This window comes from Metarhizium acridum (genome assembly GCF_019434415.1).
Source record: "Metarhizium acridum strain ARSEF 324 chromosome Unknown scaffold_31, whole genome shotgun sequence".
NCBI classification, from domain to species: domain Eukaryota; kingdom Fungi; phylum Ascomycota; class Sordariomycetes; order Hypocreales; family Clavicipitaceae; genus Metarhizium; species Metarhizium acridum.
In genome coordinates, this window is record NW_027094018.1 from 80,385 (window position 1) to 96,820 (window position 16,436).

At 40.6% G+C, this 16,436-nt stretch overlaps 4 protein-coding genes across 4 annotated transcripts; 1 reads left to right on the forward strand and 3 right to left on the reverse strand.

Moving 5' to 3' along the window:
• Positions 1 to 1,805: 1,805 nt before the first annotated feature.
• J3458_004880 (uncharacterized protein) lies at positions 1,806 to 1,961 on the reverse strand (the record flags this gene model as incomplete). The annotated part of the gene is made up of 1 exon (XM_066118466.1): positions 1,806 to 1,961. The coding sequence occupies one exon, from the start codon at positions 1,959 to 1,961 to the stop codon at positions 1,806 to 1,808; it is 156 nt and encodes a 51-aa protein (XP_065975986.1).
• A 1,092-nt stretch (positions 1,962 to 3,053) lies between these two features.
• J3458_004881 (uncharacterized protein) lies at positions 3,054 to 4,367 on the reverse strand (the record flags this gene model as incomplete). Its single annotated transcript, XM_066118467.1, has 8 exons — positions 3,054 to 3,089; positions 3,148 to 3,398; positions 3,455 to 3,551; positions 3,602 to 3,815; positions 3,867 to 3,965; positions 4,030 to 4,099; positions 4,156 to 4,254; positions 4,307 to 4,367. The coding sequence occupies 8 exons, from the start codon at positions 4,365 to 4,367 to the stop codon at positions 3,054 to 3,056; spliced, it is 927 nt and encodes a 308-aa protein (XP_065975987.1).
• Positions 4,368 to 4,963: 596 nt separating this feature from the next.
• J3458_004882 (uncharacterized protein) lies at positions 4,964 to 7,901 on the reverse strand (the record flags this gene model as incomplete). The annotated part of the gene is made up of 11 exons (XM_066118468.1): positions 4,964 to 5,154; positions 5,213 to 5,328; positions 5,379 to 5,672; positions 5,727 to 5,825; positions 5,874 to 6,118; positions 6,176 to 6,859; positions 6,910 to 7,163; positions 7,221 to 7,459; positions 7,520 to 7,585; positions 7,637 to 7,691; positions 7,760 to 7,901. 11 exons carry the CDS (start codon positions 7,899 to 7,901, stop codon positions 4,964 to 4,966), a joined length of 2,385 nt encoding a protein of 794 aa, XP_065975988.1.
• A 416-nt stretch (positions 7,902 to 8,317) lies between these two features.
• J3458_004883 (uncharacterized protein) lies at positions 8,318 to 10,623 on the forward strand (the record flags this gene model as incomplete). The annotated part of the gene is made up of 16 exons (XM_066118469.1): positions 8,318 to 8,500; positions 8,558 to 8,570; positions 8,641 to 8,656; positions 8,704 to 8,872; positions 8,932 to 8,951; positions 9,006 to 9,087; positions 9,137 to 9,248; positions 9,305 to 9,370; positions 9,430 to 9,469; positions 9,521 to 9,673; positions 9,728 to 9,839; positions 9,892 to 9,907; positions 9,969 to 10,130; positions 10,188 to 10,290; positions 10,342 to 10,368; positions 10,428 to 10,623. The coding sequence occupies 16 exons, from the start codon at positions 8,318 to 8,320 to the stop codon at positions 10,621 to 10,623; spliced, it is 1,470 nt and encodes a 489-aa protein (XP_065975989.1).
• Positions 10,624 to 16,436: the final 5,813 nt, after the last annotated feature.

Genomic DNA, 16,436 nt, shown 5'->3' on the forward strand with positions numbered 1-16,436 from the left:
GATTGCAAATGCTGGTGCACATCTCCATAAATGGCGCAGCGAGACCGGACTTGTCCGGCTCATGGATTATGACTAAAACCTTGCCAGAATGTTGATTATTAACAAGACATTTTAGACGTCTCCATAGCACATTCTCTGTCCATGCCGTGTTGTGGCTGCCGAGAGCCTTCTGGGCTTCTTCTGAAAGACGATGAATACAGGTCACTAATCGGGGCCGGGACAAGATAACCTGTTGACATGCGTCAGCCAGCAGTTGCACTTTCGTCAAGGGTCTAGACAGTCATCCTGCAGGCTGCACCAGAGTGATGAATAAATCTGTGAGGTTTTGTCTTTTGTCTTTGATGGCAGCCATGAGAGAGCTCGTAAGGACAGTCGAGAAATTATGGGCGGCCCCTACGGCCAGCACGCGTACCGAAGCTTCCAGGAAACTGGGGGGACAAGGATGAGTGCCTCCCTGGCATGGGTCGGTATCATTCCTCTGCCGGCTGTATAGCCCTCTCCGGGTAATTGCATAGCATATCCAGTCGCCGAATCCATGTTGGGTAAGAAACCAATCGCACAGATGTTTGAGGCGATGATCCGAGACCCGGTGAAATGACACATATGTGGTATGTGATGAAAGCAGATTAATCCATGTGGTATACTCGTTTCGTGTATCTGTTCGGAGAATCGGATAGGATACATTAGCATAATTAGCTCGTACAATTCGCTTTGTAAGGTCAAACGAGACATAAATTCTCATAATAGTAGGCACCTTACGTATATACGCATCCTCAACCACATTCTCCAAGTATCTCTATTGTTCGGCCAGAAGGTCATGCCCTGTTTGCAAACCAGTGCGGGTCTCTTTGTCCAGATCCAGGGTGGCAGCGTGTCTTACAATCAACTACACATATACAGTACACGTCAGCGGCCCGGAACTCAATGCCATGGTATATACCCAGTATAAGTAGCTGAGAGTGCTCACCACGTCATGGGACCCAGTGTCAGTTCTTTCTTGGAAGAGGCTAGTGATGGAGAAACGAGGTGCAATCCTGTCGAAATCTGCCGCAAGATTCTCGTGACGGGTGGCCAGATTGCGAATACCATCAGGTATCCAAGGTCCCTGACGAGACCCGCGGAGCCGGTTATGAACCAATTTCGCGAGAGTGGAGTCTCGTGAACCGTTCAAGGGGCTCTGTGCGGAGTGCCAAAAAACATCTACTCTTTGGTGAGCGACCTGATAAAGCCAGGCGGAAGTCCCCGGCAATGCCGATAAAATCGATACAGGGTAACGAACCAAGGCACCCGTAGCATTCAAGACCAATGAGTACTTAGGGTTATCAGCTGGTATGATAAGAGCCTATACGTTGATACGAGCAATAAAAAGCATCAGAATGTAGGACTGGTGTAAGCACGCTGGGTTGAAACTTGACGCACCTGCTTCTCAACTGACCCGCCAAGGCCACAGGCCAAGAAAATGATTCTCTGTGAAGTAGACTATCTGGGTATCAGATTATGGCGCATGTTGGTCAGTTTGAAGACTACCAGGGTTTACCGAGCACATGGCTTCCTGGGCCTTCTCCAGTAACCTCTTGGCAGCATTTTCAATTCCATCTATTGCCACAGATTTCCCAACAATAGCGTCAATCTCTTCGGGTTGAAATCGATGGACTATGGTCTTGACATAATCAGAGAGACTAAGGGTTAACCGCGAGTCGGCAATGCTGTCTCCATCAAGGTCATGAACGCCAAAAAGGTTGCGTAAACAAAAGGAGTCAGCGTCCTCGAGTTTTCCCACTAAAAGTCGGGCTAGATTCAAAACCCTACACCACAGTGCAGTTCACACTGATTTTCTCATTCCCGGGGATGGAATCGACAAAGGGAGGAGATCGAGGCGGTTCGACAAAGTCACTGGGATAAAGCCAGTCCATAAAATCGTAGAGAGGGTCCTGGCCTATCCAGGAAATATGAGACTCCATGGTTACGATGGTTTGCGAGACTATAACGGTTAAAGAGATTCAAGTTCAAGAAATAAAAACATTACTGGGGAAGCGCAAAACTGCAGTCCGATCTGGTCAGACGGAGCCCGACTCCAAGCAAGTGGACGCAATGTGAGCGCTGGTCAAAGGTGTGTGTCAGAGCACCCACCAGGGTGTCAATTGCTCGGGGCGCTCATCCATTTTACTCGGGGCGCTGACGCCCCAATTTTTCTGCGGTCAACCCCGCTGCCAGACCCCATAGTACATTCTCAGTATAAATGCATGGTAGCTTTACTTAACACTAAAAAGCTCTATTAAAAATTAACGGATTTTTTAATAAAGGTGCAGCCGTGTGAATTTTTCAGCGGCTAGCAGCGTTTTTCCTTCTTTAACACCACCTCGGCCTAAAAGTGTATAGCGGCTTAAAAAAATCATGTAAATTACACAGGCACCTTATCATTTAATTGAGGGCATTTACTGCCATGCATTTGAACTGAAAATGTACTATGGGGTCTGGAATCGGGGCCGCTAGACTAAAATTGGGGCGTGGTGGGGTATTGAGCGCCCCGAGCAAAATGGATGAGCGCCCCGAGCAATTGACCCCACCAGGTGTTCGGACCACGCGGTGCGTATCAATTACGCAGTTACTTGTTTGCACGTGTAGCCTCCTCCTGGATGCAAGACCAAATCCGCCAGCGAATAGCATCGCTTTAGCGGCCCGGAGCGATTCGAGCTTATTCCCGGGACAAGCGACATGCATGCCCCACAGTGCTGGTGATAGAGCCAATCACATGGCTTGATGGGCCCACAATATCTTGGAGACTCAAACGGCTGTAGCTCAGATATAAAGTCGAATCATATTCTGCCACAAACGGTAGGACAGCTAAGAAAACCCGAGCACCAAAGACGTCTCCACGACCAACTCGCTCGACGCAACGCTAGAGCCTGTTGATCCGTTCTACAACAAAGATTCCAGAATGGTACAGAGAACAACCGCCCACGCAACTGCAAAGAAAATATCAGAACTCGTGTTCTCATCTGAGCCAGATGCAAATCCCCGCAAGAGGCGAGATGAGAAACTCAGTCTCCCAACTAATTCGGCACCGGCCCATACCAGTCCTCAAACCCCTGCCACACACGTCAGCATGCATATCCCTTTTACAGTATGAGAACTCGGGCAACATACCAAATCATGACCCCAGGCCGGGGTATTGACTCTCTTCTGCTTGCCACTCGCAGCCATTCCGTCCAATACTTTCATATCCTCTTTTGACAACTCAACCACCTTGAGGTTCTGCTCAATCCTGTTCGCAGTGACGGACTTGGGCAGGACAACGCAGCCCCGGTTCACTTGGTACGAGATTAGCACCGTAGCTGGCGAAATACCGTTCTTCTTTGCAATGCTGGCGATTTGCTCGTCTTCAAGAAGCGGGGCGCCTGAGAAGCTGTCAATATCCACCCGTACGGTGCTTCATTAGGAGGGTGTACTATACCCGTAGAGCCCAGAGGGCAGTATGCCTCTAGAAGAATGTTGTGACTGTCGCACCACTCCTTGAGCTTGTGCTGCGGGTTGAACGGGTGCAGTTCGACCTGGAGACAACATGAGCATCTAGCGGGGTGGGATGGGCAGAAAGGCCTACCTGGTTCACAGCTGGCGTCACAGTCCACGTCTTCTTCAAGTGCTCTAAATACGGCACACTCCAGTTCGACACGCCAATTGCCCTGGCCTTTCCGGAACGGTAGACCTCCTCCATCTGCCTCCAAGTGTCTTGCTGGTCCCAAGAGCGATCAACAGAACGCGTGCCGTCTGGGTTCACGGGAAGAAGGTCAGACGTTTCGTTGGGCACAAGGCGTCTGGCTGGGGTCAGCAACAATTACGTGGTACCATGGCACGAATGCACTTACACTGGCCAGTGCACAAGGTAAAGGTCGAGATAGTCCGTTTGAAGATCCTCCAAGGTCTGGGCCAGACCGGCGGCCACGTCAGTCTGGTGCGTATTCCAGCTGTTCTTCGGTCAGGTCACTCTGTTGAATAAGTGTGGGAGACTGGGAGCTTAGAGTAACTGACAGTTTGCTAGTGATGAAGATTTCCTTCCGAGGGACCCCAGATCTCTTGATGGCGTCTCCCACTTCTTTCTCTAGGCGGAGGTTAATAAGTGATGCTCCTTGGGCTTGCTGGAGGGGTGTAGCACACCATTGCGGTAAATGAGCGCACAGTCAATGTGCCTGTAGCCGGACTTAAGAGCGTGCTCCACGGCCTTTCCGACCTCGCCCGGATTTGCTTGCCATGTTCCTAAGCTCGTTCAGTTTTCGTTTCTCTCGCTTCACAAACTCGGGCGTCTTACCAAGTCCAACGGCAGGAATGGAGGCGCCAGTGTTGAGTTTGAAGCTCGATGGGGGTGCCATGATTGTGTACCACTTCCAACGGCAATATAAGTAATTCAGGAGCTATTTTCATAACTTGGGTATGAATATTGGACATGGTTGGCTTTTATACTTGGCTGACATTCATTCCGAAATCGCCTGTGGCATCGGAACCATTGTGGGTGACCGGAACTGTTGGTGGAGAAGCGGAGACGATGAGCATTGGCTAGACACAACGCCGTGGTGTTGGTCCTTGGAGCTGCGGTTGAATGATGCTCCACAAGGGGGGTCTAGCTCCTGCCACATGTTCGTTCGTGAAGATGGTTCATGTTTGACAGGACTAGGAACAGCTAGCTAGTTCAACTCAGCAGCTGCATGCTGATGATGGGAGGAATTGAACGCACTACTAGCTCACGAGACCGTCTACGGTGCCCATCACGTCCATGTATTGTTCCTTCTTCACCAAGACGACGGTTCGGGATGGTTCATTGATAAAACCAGGCTCTTGTTACAACTTGGACCAGAACCTATAATCGACTCACGCCGAGGGGCCAGAACTGGTTTTCAGCTGATCATCAACAAACTTCAGCTTTTCACTCCGATGGGTCGTCAACATGGCACAACCCCCTTATTTGAAGCTACTCTTCCCTTTGTAGACTTAGTAATACATGTTTGAATCGTTGAGCTATACCCCACGACATGCTTTCCAACCGCTCAATAAAGATTGACAGAACTTTAGAGATGGTCAGTTCAGACATGCTTCCGAGGCCCTGAAATGCTATCTCGCCCCCATGTTGTATCCAGTCACTTGCAGCGCTATTGTCAGACCCTGCACAATATTTCATGTTAGCATCCGTTCAAGTGGAGGAAGGTCCGAGGAGACTTGCACGTTATCGTGGCCGGCCGCCTGTCCTGGTCTGATTCAGTAAGGTTACTCGACAACTTTGTGATGGCCCAGAATGTAAGAGCAACATCAAACGTCAATATCGTCTCAGTCGGCGAACTTTAACTTTCGTCAGCCTAGTCCGCTACATCAGCCGATGGGGTTCGTACTCAAATATAAACCTCGACAGCAAGATGCTCAATTGTCCTGCCTGTACGAGTATACCCCTCGTGATAACTGGGTCCTCTTCAATGCGAGCTCGAACCCATTCCCGAGCGTCCGCCTTGCTCTCATCTGTTCCAGATTTCCCCGCCGCTACCTTGATGTTTTGAAGAAAATTGGGCCATGTGAACTGAATGTGGCCCAGGTGTGAAAGAGCAGTTACACTTAGTATGAGTGTGTTGGGCTTATTGGGCAAGGAATGACACGATGCAGAAAGTTGGTCGAGGAGCTGTTGCGAGTTGCTGCATATATTGTATCAGGAACAAAGTATATGTGCTGTACGTTGCGACACTTACAATCTAAACGTAGGCGGGAAGGCAAGACGATAGGGATTTTCTCGGGGTGGCCTGGACGCTGGCAACACCGAATCGAATACGGCTGCATCTGTGCATAGTCTACGCACGATCAGTCTCGAAGCCTTTCTGGCAATGGATTCACCATACCTGTAAAGAGTGTATGCAACAATGGACAACCCAAAAGAACTCAAGGGTTGCGATAGCTTTCCTTTCAAAAGTAGTGACTCTAGCACCTCTCGAAAATTGGGCCCGTCTTGTCCCAAATTCATGTCCAAGGCCGAGGGCTGGTGGCCCCTTCCAGCCTCATCACCAGTTGGCAGAGGAACATTTATCTCGCCTACAGACAAAAGAGGGGCAACATTGAGAAGTGCGGATATCTGCATATCGTAAAGCTGCATTATGTTAGCCAGTGCAAAGCTCTCTAGCTCGCAAATGGGGTGGTGACCTACGTATATACCCCACCCCAGGTTTCTCCTCTCCTCGTCATCAGCTTGCGCCTTCTTTAATTCCTCTTCGCTGAATTCATTTCCATTCTTCTGAAGCTCTTTCACGAATGACAAACTAGGCCTAAGGAGATGCATTCTTCTCGCCGCAGTTACCAAACTGCCTCTGCTAATCTCGGCATGCTGGTACAGCATTCGTGATCCACAAAATAGGCCGAAGACGGACTGTAGGAGGGACGCTTGCGCAAATCTCAAGTCGAACATGGCTCGCTGATCCTTCTCGCGAGTATAAATGATGACCCTCCGTACCAGCTCGTTGAGGGCGATGGCAAGGCCGCCATACTTGTCTCGTGAGTACATTGCTCCGATGGCAGCCATAGCCAGTAGTAAGATGGGTGGTGGCGTATTGGGGGTGCGTAAACCATTGTATGGAAGTATAGGAAGAGTGTCATGAAAGTGGCGAAAGTAAAGGTTAATGCACGTGGATAAGGTTCGAGTAGACGGGAGGAGTGCGACATCCACAACAGGCCAATTATGGTTGTTGGTCGTATTGACAAGTGTTATGATTGCCTGACGAGTCGATTCATCGATGCAGTCGAGATTAGTATCTTGAAAGATGGTCGCCGTATGTTGATCAACGGGTAAGAGGTTCAGCTGGTTGTCAATCTCGGTAGGGCGATAGACATGTGGCTTCATTTCTCAATATTAGCTACGAGGCTCCTCTGAAGGACGTGACATACCCATGGAGTATCTGATGGCTGTTCATCACGAATGAGGCTTGATGAAGACGACAGCTCGACAGTTCTCGACGTCGACGGCGGCTCTGTGATGTCTTCTGGTGCTTCATTGGCAGACCGGAACCAGTTGAGAGGTGACATGTCGAGAAAATCAACGTTTTCAGACTCGACTTCACCAATGTCCCATCCGAAGAAGCTATCCGATGGGTCCGTAGCAAGACCATACAGAGGTTCAAATGATACTGGAGCAAGATCAACTATGTAACTTTCGTTAGCCATGCTTTATGTGCCAGTTGGACATGACCATTGTGTACCGAGCGTTGGAATTGTTGTTGATGACTCACGAGCACTACCAATCACCGGCTGCGCGAGGTTTGCCATGAGAGATGATTGGTTGGCATCCTCCAAGCCATCATGGTGATTCGGAGTAGGCTCATTCTCCTGGTTGCCTTCGTTATTCCGTAAGATACATTCCCATCCGGATGCAACACACCGACTGCACCTAGCTCCTGGCTGTCTATCGCACCGTGTCTTGAGCGAGACACATGAGACACTACAACAGATGAGAATGTGTATCACTGAGAACGAGGGACAGGGGCCGCGCTTTTCTCACCAGGCCACTTTACGCAACTTTCTTGGTCGAGTTTCGTGTAGGGCACGGTGTCTAGTCATGACATCCCTCAAGCCGAATGTCAGCAGCGCAGACAATAGGGGACCATTTCCTTCATACCTTCGGACGAACCGCTTTTTGCAGATTGGGCACTCATACTTGAAATCGCGTGCATCTGCATGTATGTCAGAGTAGCCGAAGCTGCCGCGAGGGGCAAGGCAAGGCGAAGGCGAGGCGACTCACGGCTTCGCTCGTGACGCTGAAGGTGCTCGCGCTTTCGATACATCCGTCCACAGCCTGGCCAACTGCACGAAAATGAGGCATCCTTGCTTGACTGAGTACCTCGGGGTGGCGTTCCCGGTAGGACATCCGATGGCATCTGCATGTCTGACGGGCAATGTTGGCTCATGGCATGCTCTGTCCGCGGTGTCGGGGTCGAGGTGGAAAGTTTGTCACCGGAAAGGGAGTGGGAAAAGTGGCATCATTGGGTCAGAAGTGAATTGCTCGGGGCCCGGTCGGCGAACGGATGAACCCCAACTCCACTTTGATATTGCCGAGTTCCGACCAGGGACCGTGCCCGCCCCACATAGTTGGGGCTCAATCGCGAATCGCCACCGACGAGAGAATTCGAGCCGTCTTCGTGCACTGCTTCCCCACAACGCCTCCGGAGCCAGCTCTCCACTTCCCCACGTTATGGGAATCATGAATCTCTATATATCTGGGGATCTGGGGATCTGGGGAAGAGATCAATGAGCCCATTGAGTCCATCATTTATATCCCTACATTTAAAAGGAATTCACCATGTCCAAGGACCTTTCATCACATAATGAAAGCCTCTCAGACCGCGAGACGCGGCCATTCGTGGAGGATCCAGCCTTGGAGAAGAGGTTGGTAGCAAAGTTCCGAACGCATGCCTATGATGCTAATGTCGGCAGGATCCTTCGCAAGGTTGACATGCGCCTCATTCCGATGCTTTCCGTCATGGTGGGTTCCAAGTTCCTATAAGCACAGTACAGTACCAGCTACTAACATTCATTCTAGTACATTCTGAACTGTAAGTAGCCGCATGCCTATTGCGCGGATTCTTGTCTTGCGGGGCTAATAATGTCGGTCTCAATCAAAAGACCTCGACCGAAACAAGTAAGCAACTTGGGATTTTCCATTTCTGGTGCATTCTAACCATATAGCAGCATTGGAAATGCAAAGGAAGCAGGCATGTCAGAATCTCTCCATATGAGTTCATCTGACTATTCCCTCGCGGTATCAATCTTCTTTATTGGATATTTCTTGCTCGAGGTTCCAAGCAATATGATTTTGAACCGCACAAGACCCAGTATCTATCTCCCATGCCTAATGGTAAGTCGTCCCGGTATTCCAAACTTGTCTCACAATTTCCCGGTGTTGACACAGAGTAGATTGTTTGGGGATGCCTGGTGTAAGTGTTCAAGCAAGCCCCAGCCCGACTACATCATACCTAACGATAAGGCAGAATTGCATATGTGGGCGTTAACAAAAAGGAGCATTTGTTTGGTTTACGCTTTTGCCTTGGACTTCTTGAAGCAGGCTACTTTGTACGTTCTCATATCTTGTTGTCAACGTTTCGTACTAACATTCCCTTAGCCGGGAGTGCTCTTGTTCATGAGCAACTGGTACAAGAAGAGCGAACTTGCACGACGTTTTTCCATCTTTTACTGTGCTTCACTGGTATCTGGTGCTGTTGGTGGGCTCATTGGTATGTGTAGCCAAGGGTTGACACAAATGTACATGCGCGAACTGACCAGGGGATAGCTGGTCTGATCACAGATAACATGCAGAATCGTGACGGTCTACCAGCATGGAAGTGGCTGTTCCTGAGTACGTATTCTTGGTACCAAAGATCTCTATCCTGAATGGATGTAACTAACTTGGCTCAGTCGAGGGCTGTCTGACAGTTGGCTTCGCCACCATAGCCATGTAAGCCGCTTCCCAAGCTATGCACCTTGCCATCGGAACTGACACACCCAGATTTATTCTTCCCGACTTCCCCGCTACAACAAGGTGGCTCACCGCCGAAGAGCGCGAATATGCCATTAGCCGTCTCGAGAATGATCATAATTCGACACAGGCTGGCAATCTGAGCCACCTGCAAAGTTTTCTGCACGCTGTTCGCGACTGGAGGTAAGCAGCTGCCCTTCTTTGTCAACCAAATCACGCTGACGTTTTCGAGCTTAGAACTTGGATGTTTGTCCTATGTCAGAGCCTTTGCACTTGTGCAGGTACCATCACGTACTTTATCCCGACTCTTATGGCGGCGCTGGGATACGAAGGGCATGGGATACAATATGTAAGACCTCGTGCTAGAATTGGCAAATTCAACTTTTCTAACGCTGACACAGATGACAATTCCCATTTGTAAGACGGCCTCTGGTCGTAAGAGTTGCGCTGTAAGGAAGTAACACTAACCGTATGGCAGACATGGTGGCACTTGTTATCGTCCTAGTGTGCAGCTTCTCGTCAGACTTGCTAAATGAGCGCCCCAAGCATATCATGGCCATGGCAGGCATGGCCACTGTTGCGCTCATCATCACTGCTACCGTCGAAAATAACAAAGCGCGTTATACATTTCTAGCCTTCGGTAAGTCAAATTCATTGTCAAGATTGCGGTAACGGCCATGACTGATAAAAGCTATAGGGGCGTCTGGCATCTGGGGGTGCAGCACCCTGACACTAAGTTACCTGTCTAACACGATTTGTCGACCGGCTGAGAAACGCGCCGTTGCGATTGGGCTTGTTAAGTATGGAAACAAGCTGCCATCATGTGTTTGTCAGGAGCTAACAGGTTACAGTGCTCTCGCCAATCTGTCATCAGTATAGTAAGTGTCCTAACAGCCATCTGTAATTTGAAACCAGACGGTAGCTCACGCGTTCTCAGTGGCTCGTACATATGGCCCTCCAACTCGGCACCGCGATATATAGCCGGCTTCTCTGTTAGCATTAGCCTCATGTTCGGAACGCTACTTACCGCTTTCGCCTTGATGATTCTGACAAAGAAGTATCCCTATGAAAATACGAAAGATGGATACCTGGGAGACCAGGCTCCAAGCGAAAATTCTTCGCATCATGTATAGAAAATTGTAGATGCAGAGACAACACGACAGTTTTTGAGGGCAGACAATTATGTCGGTGGTTCACGAGTTGAATAAAAGTTCGCTCACAAGCACTGAGATCGCTGATTCCAAGCCGAGTTGCCCAAGCCAGCGTTTGTGCTGGTGGCTTTTGGGCGAACTATATAAGAAAGGAGGCAAGAATTAGATGACTGCACAAGCTATCCGAAACAAATGATCCGATTCTTTGGTCAATTCAGTGCCGTCATGCCTTTTTGTCTGATACCCGGCTGGTACATCACTTTAACTCTCCTGCATCAGGTCAGTGTTTCACTTGCGAGCATTCCCACACGACAGTCGAAGGCAAAATATTTGAGCACAACATGCCCCTAGCTACCTGTTGGGAGAAATATGTAATATCTTAGTAGCTACGGTAATAACTCGTAGGCGTCGACAATTTTTGCCCTCTCGCTTGGTTGGAATTTTTCCAACACCATCACTCGCTATAGCTACCATAAAAAATATGTTAGACGTTCTTATCAATGAGCAAATATATTCTGCCATAGACTGCATCAAGAGCATGGAGAAGGGCAGACAATGCAAACATCACTCACATCCCTGCTTCTATATCCCCGAATTTGTCAAATACTTCAAATAGCAACCTGGCTTGCAACGAGTCTATCTATTGGGAGCTGTATGCATGAGCGCTGTATGCATATGACTAGCCCGATTTAGTCGGGGACTCTATAACCCACACCTCTTAGTGTGTTTTACACATAAAAAAATAATAACGTGTTATTTTTAAAAAACGCGCTTAATAATAGGTTTAAAATTTAATAGTATTAAGTAATAGTAGTATTAAAAGAGCTTAATTTATTTAAAAACGCGATTTTTAATATTTTATTTAAAATATATACATTTTATTAAGCTAGCTATTAATTTAAGTTATTTAAGGGGTTATTATAATAATAATTTTCTTCTTTATAATTAACGCTTATAATAAGCTACTTTTAATAATTAATACGTTTATTAATCTTATTACTTTATTAATTATAGTATTTTTAAAATGAATTAATAACTATAAGCTACCTTTATTATTACTTTATATTCTTAGCTATAATTACCCTTTAATTTTAGCCTATATAAGGGTTCTTTAAATACTAGAATTAAGCTACTATAAGCCCTATTAATTTAAGCGCTATAATTATAGCTATAAAGGTAATTTAATTAATTAAGGTAATTAGGTTACTTATAATAGTTAAATTATCGTTAAATTGTGTTATTAAAAGCTAATTTAGTTATTTTAAGCTTCGCGTACACGGCTAACCTTAATAGGGTTTAGAATTTAAAGGGTTAAATTATTAATATTTTAAAGGTTAATATTAGGTATAATTTTTATATTATTTCCTTTTAAATTTAACTAATAACTTACTAGAGGCTTTTAAAGCTATTAATAAGAATAAATAATAGTTTTATTAAGCTTTTAATTATAGCTTTAATAATTAAGTATAATATAAGTATAAGAGAGGCTATATTATTATTAATATTTATAGGGTTATTCGTAAAAATAAAGCTATATTATACCTTTTTAAGCTACTTAAGTAAGTTAATATTATTAATTAATTAAATTTATAGCTTAAAAGAATATTTAATAGGGAAGCCTATTAAAGCACTCTCTTTTAATATATTTAATCCGTTACTTAACCTTTAATTAAGCTATTTTTTTAGAATAATTTTAATATAAAGCTATTTGTAACGGTGGCTTAGGTTCTAAGGCATAGTAGGTCTGTTTCTTAGGAAGTAAGTTAGGTTAAATGCTATAGAGTAGCTTTTAAGTAGTATTATAATAAGGCTTTCAAGAGTATAACTCTTAATAGTAAAACTATTACTTAGATTAATTAATAGAGATCTAGACTATCTAACTATAGGAATACCTCCTTCTTAAGTACTCGTTTATCTCTCTATTATAGTCCTAGATTAGACTAATCCTATCTAATCCCCTCACGTGACCTGCGATCCCGTTAGGCCCTATTCTTGTCTGCATGCTAGTAGCCTATAACGCTGGCTAACTGCTTTAGGTACCCTTAGTTCGTAATATAATACTTCTCTCTTATTAGTCTTATCCTTAAGGCTATTTCGTTTTATGTAGTAAGTATTCTCTTTCTTTCTCTCTTTTCCTTTTTTTTTTTTTTCTTTTCTTTATTATTCTTTTTATAATATCTTTTAACCGTATTTTAAAATAATAATCTCGCCCTAACTAAAAGATTAATCGTAAACGTCTTTTTAAGTTTATATTTGCCTTTAGCTTTATTATACCTTTCTATAATTCGTGTTAAAAAAACAATTAAGAGTATATTATTATTAAAGGGAAAGACAGGTATAGCGAATATACTTTACGTAGTTATACTAGCTGTAATTTAAGCGAAACGTTTTTAAATACTTATAATTATATCCTTTATAAAAAGGATTATTTTAATAAAGAACGTGCTTTAGCTAAGAAGAATTTAAAGCGGGCGATAGCTTATTTATAAAGGATTTATTATTAGGAGAAATTTCTGTAATAAAAGGCTATAAAGATAATTACTTATAGTGTAGAGAGTCTAAACGAGTTAGAGGCTTAAAAGCGTTTAGAGTTAAAGTCTAATATACTTAATTAAACACCTAAGTTTTTAGTAGACTTAGGTTTTCTTATTTCTAATAAGTTTTTATTCTCTAATAGAACTATTTAAGCAACGTTAAGTAGTTTATAAGATTCTTAGCTAATTCTTAGGTGTTTTTAGAGTTTAAATATCCCTTTTATTTAATAAGATAATAATAATTCTTTATATCTTCTTATACTTTAAGTATTCGTTTAACTTTATATTTATTAATATCTTTTATTATAATATTTATAGCGCTTATAAATTTATCTAGTGCTTTCTTTAATAGTAATATATAAAATATAGGATAGATTCTTATTTTATTTAATAATAATAGTTTATAGTTAATATTTAAGATTTTTCGTTTAATAAGAAATAGTTTAATCTTCTTTTAATTAAGTTTATTACTAGGTTACTTAATTTTAATATTTTTACGAATAAGATATACTTTATATCCCTTCTCTAGGATTAGCGCTAATAATCTCTTTTTATTCGCGTAGTATTTTATTTGGTTTTATAAAAATATTTATTCCTATTATAAGTGTTTTTATATTTCTATTATAATTACTATATACGTTATAACTACTAGCGCGTTTACATTCTATATTACATGTGTTTTAATAATAGGGTTAAATCCGTAATTTACCTTAAATAGTAATATCTTTATATTATTAATCTTAGAGCTATTATAAGCCTATTATACTAGTAATAGCTATTTTACTTAATTATTCTATGAGTAGTTAATATAGCTTCGTAAATATTATTTAAGTATTTAATTTAAGATTTTTATTTATTTATTTAATTATAGGTAAAATACTATTAATAAGCTTTATTTAATCTTTATAGTTTCTATAAGGCATTTTTAAAAGTTTAAGGTAAATAATTTATTATAATCTAATATAAGCTTTATTAATAATTTATATTATATAATAACTATTTTAAAGAATATATACGCTAAGTTCTTAGTATTACTTAATTTCTTATATAGAATATAGTAGGTGTATTTTATAAGTTTATTTATAATAACTAAAATGCTATTATAAGCTACTCCTACTATAGGTTCTTTTAACTTTAGTAGTTTAATAATAAAGTCTATTATAATAGTTTACTATACTCTTTTAGGTGGTAATATTAGTTGTAATTCTTTATATAGTACGTATTACGCTAATTTTACTTTATTATACGTGTTACATTTCTTAATAACTTCTTATATTATTTTTCTACTTTCTAGAAAGTTATATAATCTTCTTAGCCTATTAATCGTTTTCCTTACACCCTAATATTCGTGTAATAGGTACTCGTATATTTTCTTAATAAGCTATTCTTAAAGTGTATTAAAAATATACTATCGTTTATTATATAAGAAGGTTTTACCTTCCTTAAATGCGTTTTCGTTTTCTAATTATTTAAATAACTATTATTATTAATATATAATACGATTTAATGCATTTATATTTCATTTAGCTTAACTTACTAGATTATATTAATTTCTTAGGTACCTAATATAAGGTTCTTATTCTTAATAGCGCGTAATAAGAGTATATTACTTACTTACTTATTTGATTTTAAGTTTTCTTTTTAGCTAAGCGCGTTTACTCTTTTATTTTTAAATTCTTTATAATATATAATTTTAAAGTTATAATTTATAAGGGTTTTATACTATTTAATTTATCGTTTATTTAAATCCTTTATAATTAAAAATAATATAAGATTCTTATAATTAATATAAACCTTTATTTAATACTTTACTCTTATAAGATAATATTTTTATTCTTTAAAGCACTTAATAATAGCTATAAGTTCTTCATTATAAATTCTATAATTAAGTTTAGGTTTATAGAGTTTCTTTAAGAAGAATATAATTAGGTGTAATTTTCCTTAATTATCTTATTATTTAAGCTATTCGCCTAGTATAAAGTTTAAGGCGTTTATTTTAAGCTTATAAGGTTTATTTTAATTAAGTGCTTTTAATATAAGTTCTAACGTAATTAAATCTTTTATTTTCTAGAATACTATAGCTTTTAGTTTATTCTATTAAAAGCTAACTTCTTTCTTTATTAGGTTTATAAAAGGTTATAAGATATCTTTATATTCGCTTAAGAATTTATAATAAAAGTTTATAAATATTATAAATCCTTTAACTTTCTTTAGATTCTTTAATATAAGCTATTTCTTAATAGTTTTAATTTTATTTAAGCTTATTTATATTTCTTTATATATAAGTACGTACCCTAGAAAGTGTATAGTATTTTAATAGAACTAGTATTTTAAGGCTTTAACTAAGAGTTTATTATTTTATAGAGTTTATAATATCTTATATATATATCGTTTATATTTCTTAAGGGTATTTAAATAAATAAGAATATTATTAAGGTATATAATTATAAATACTTTTAGTTATTTTCGTAAGATTATATTAATTATTCTTTAAAAGGTTACTAGTATATTAGTAAGCCTAAAAGGTATTACTAGATATTTATAGTGTTCTTTACTAGTTTAAAATACTATTATTTACTTATAGCTTTCTTTTATTTATATAAGGTTATAGGCTTCTTTTAAGTTAAGTATAGTAAACTATTTAGCTTTTTTAACTTTATCTCTAATTTCCATTATAAGTAATAATAGGTATTAATTCTTAATTATAATCTTATTTAAGTGTTAGTAATTAATATATAATTATAGTTTTTTATTCTTCTTTAATACCTATAAAATTAAATATTCTACTAGAGACTTTAATAGTCTTATATATCCCTTTTATAATATATCCTTTAAATACTTCTTAAGCGCTTTATTTTACTTAAAGTTCTAAGAATAAATCTTATTAAATATTAGTTTAGTATTAAGCTAAAGTTTAATCTTATAGTTCTAGTATAAATACTCTAATAGTTTTATCTTTAACTCTCTATTAAATAGCTTACTATACTTTAAGTATTTCTTAGAAATCTCTATTATCTTAGCTTTAAGCTCTCTAGTAATTATATATATTCCTAGAGGCCTATTATAGTCTAAATAAGGTACCCTTTATAGGCCGCTCTTTACTTTATAATTATATTCTAGTAAATCCTATTAAAGTTAGCTAGTTCTTTAATTAACTTGTAGATTACTCGCTTATAATTAGGGTATTCTTAATATAATATTATATTTTAAGATTACTATAATATTTAATATAACTTAGTGTTTTATACCTTATATATTAAC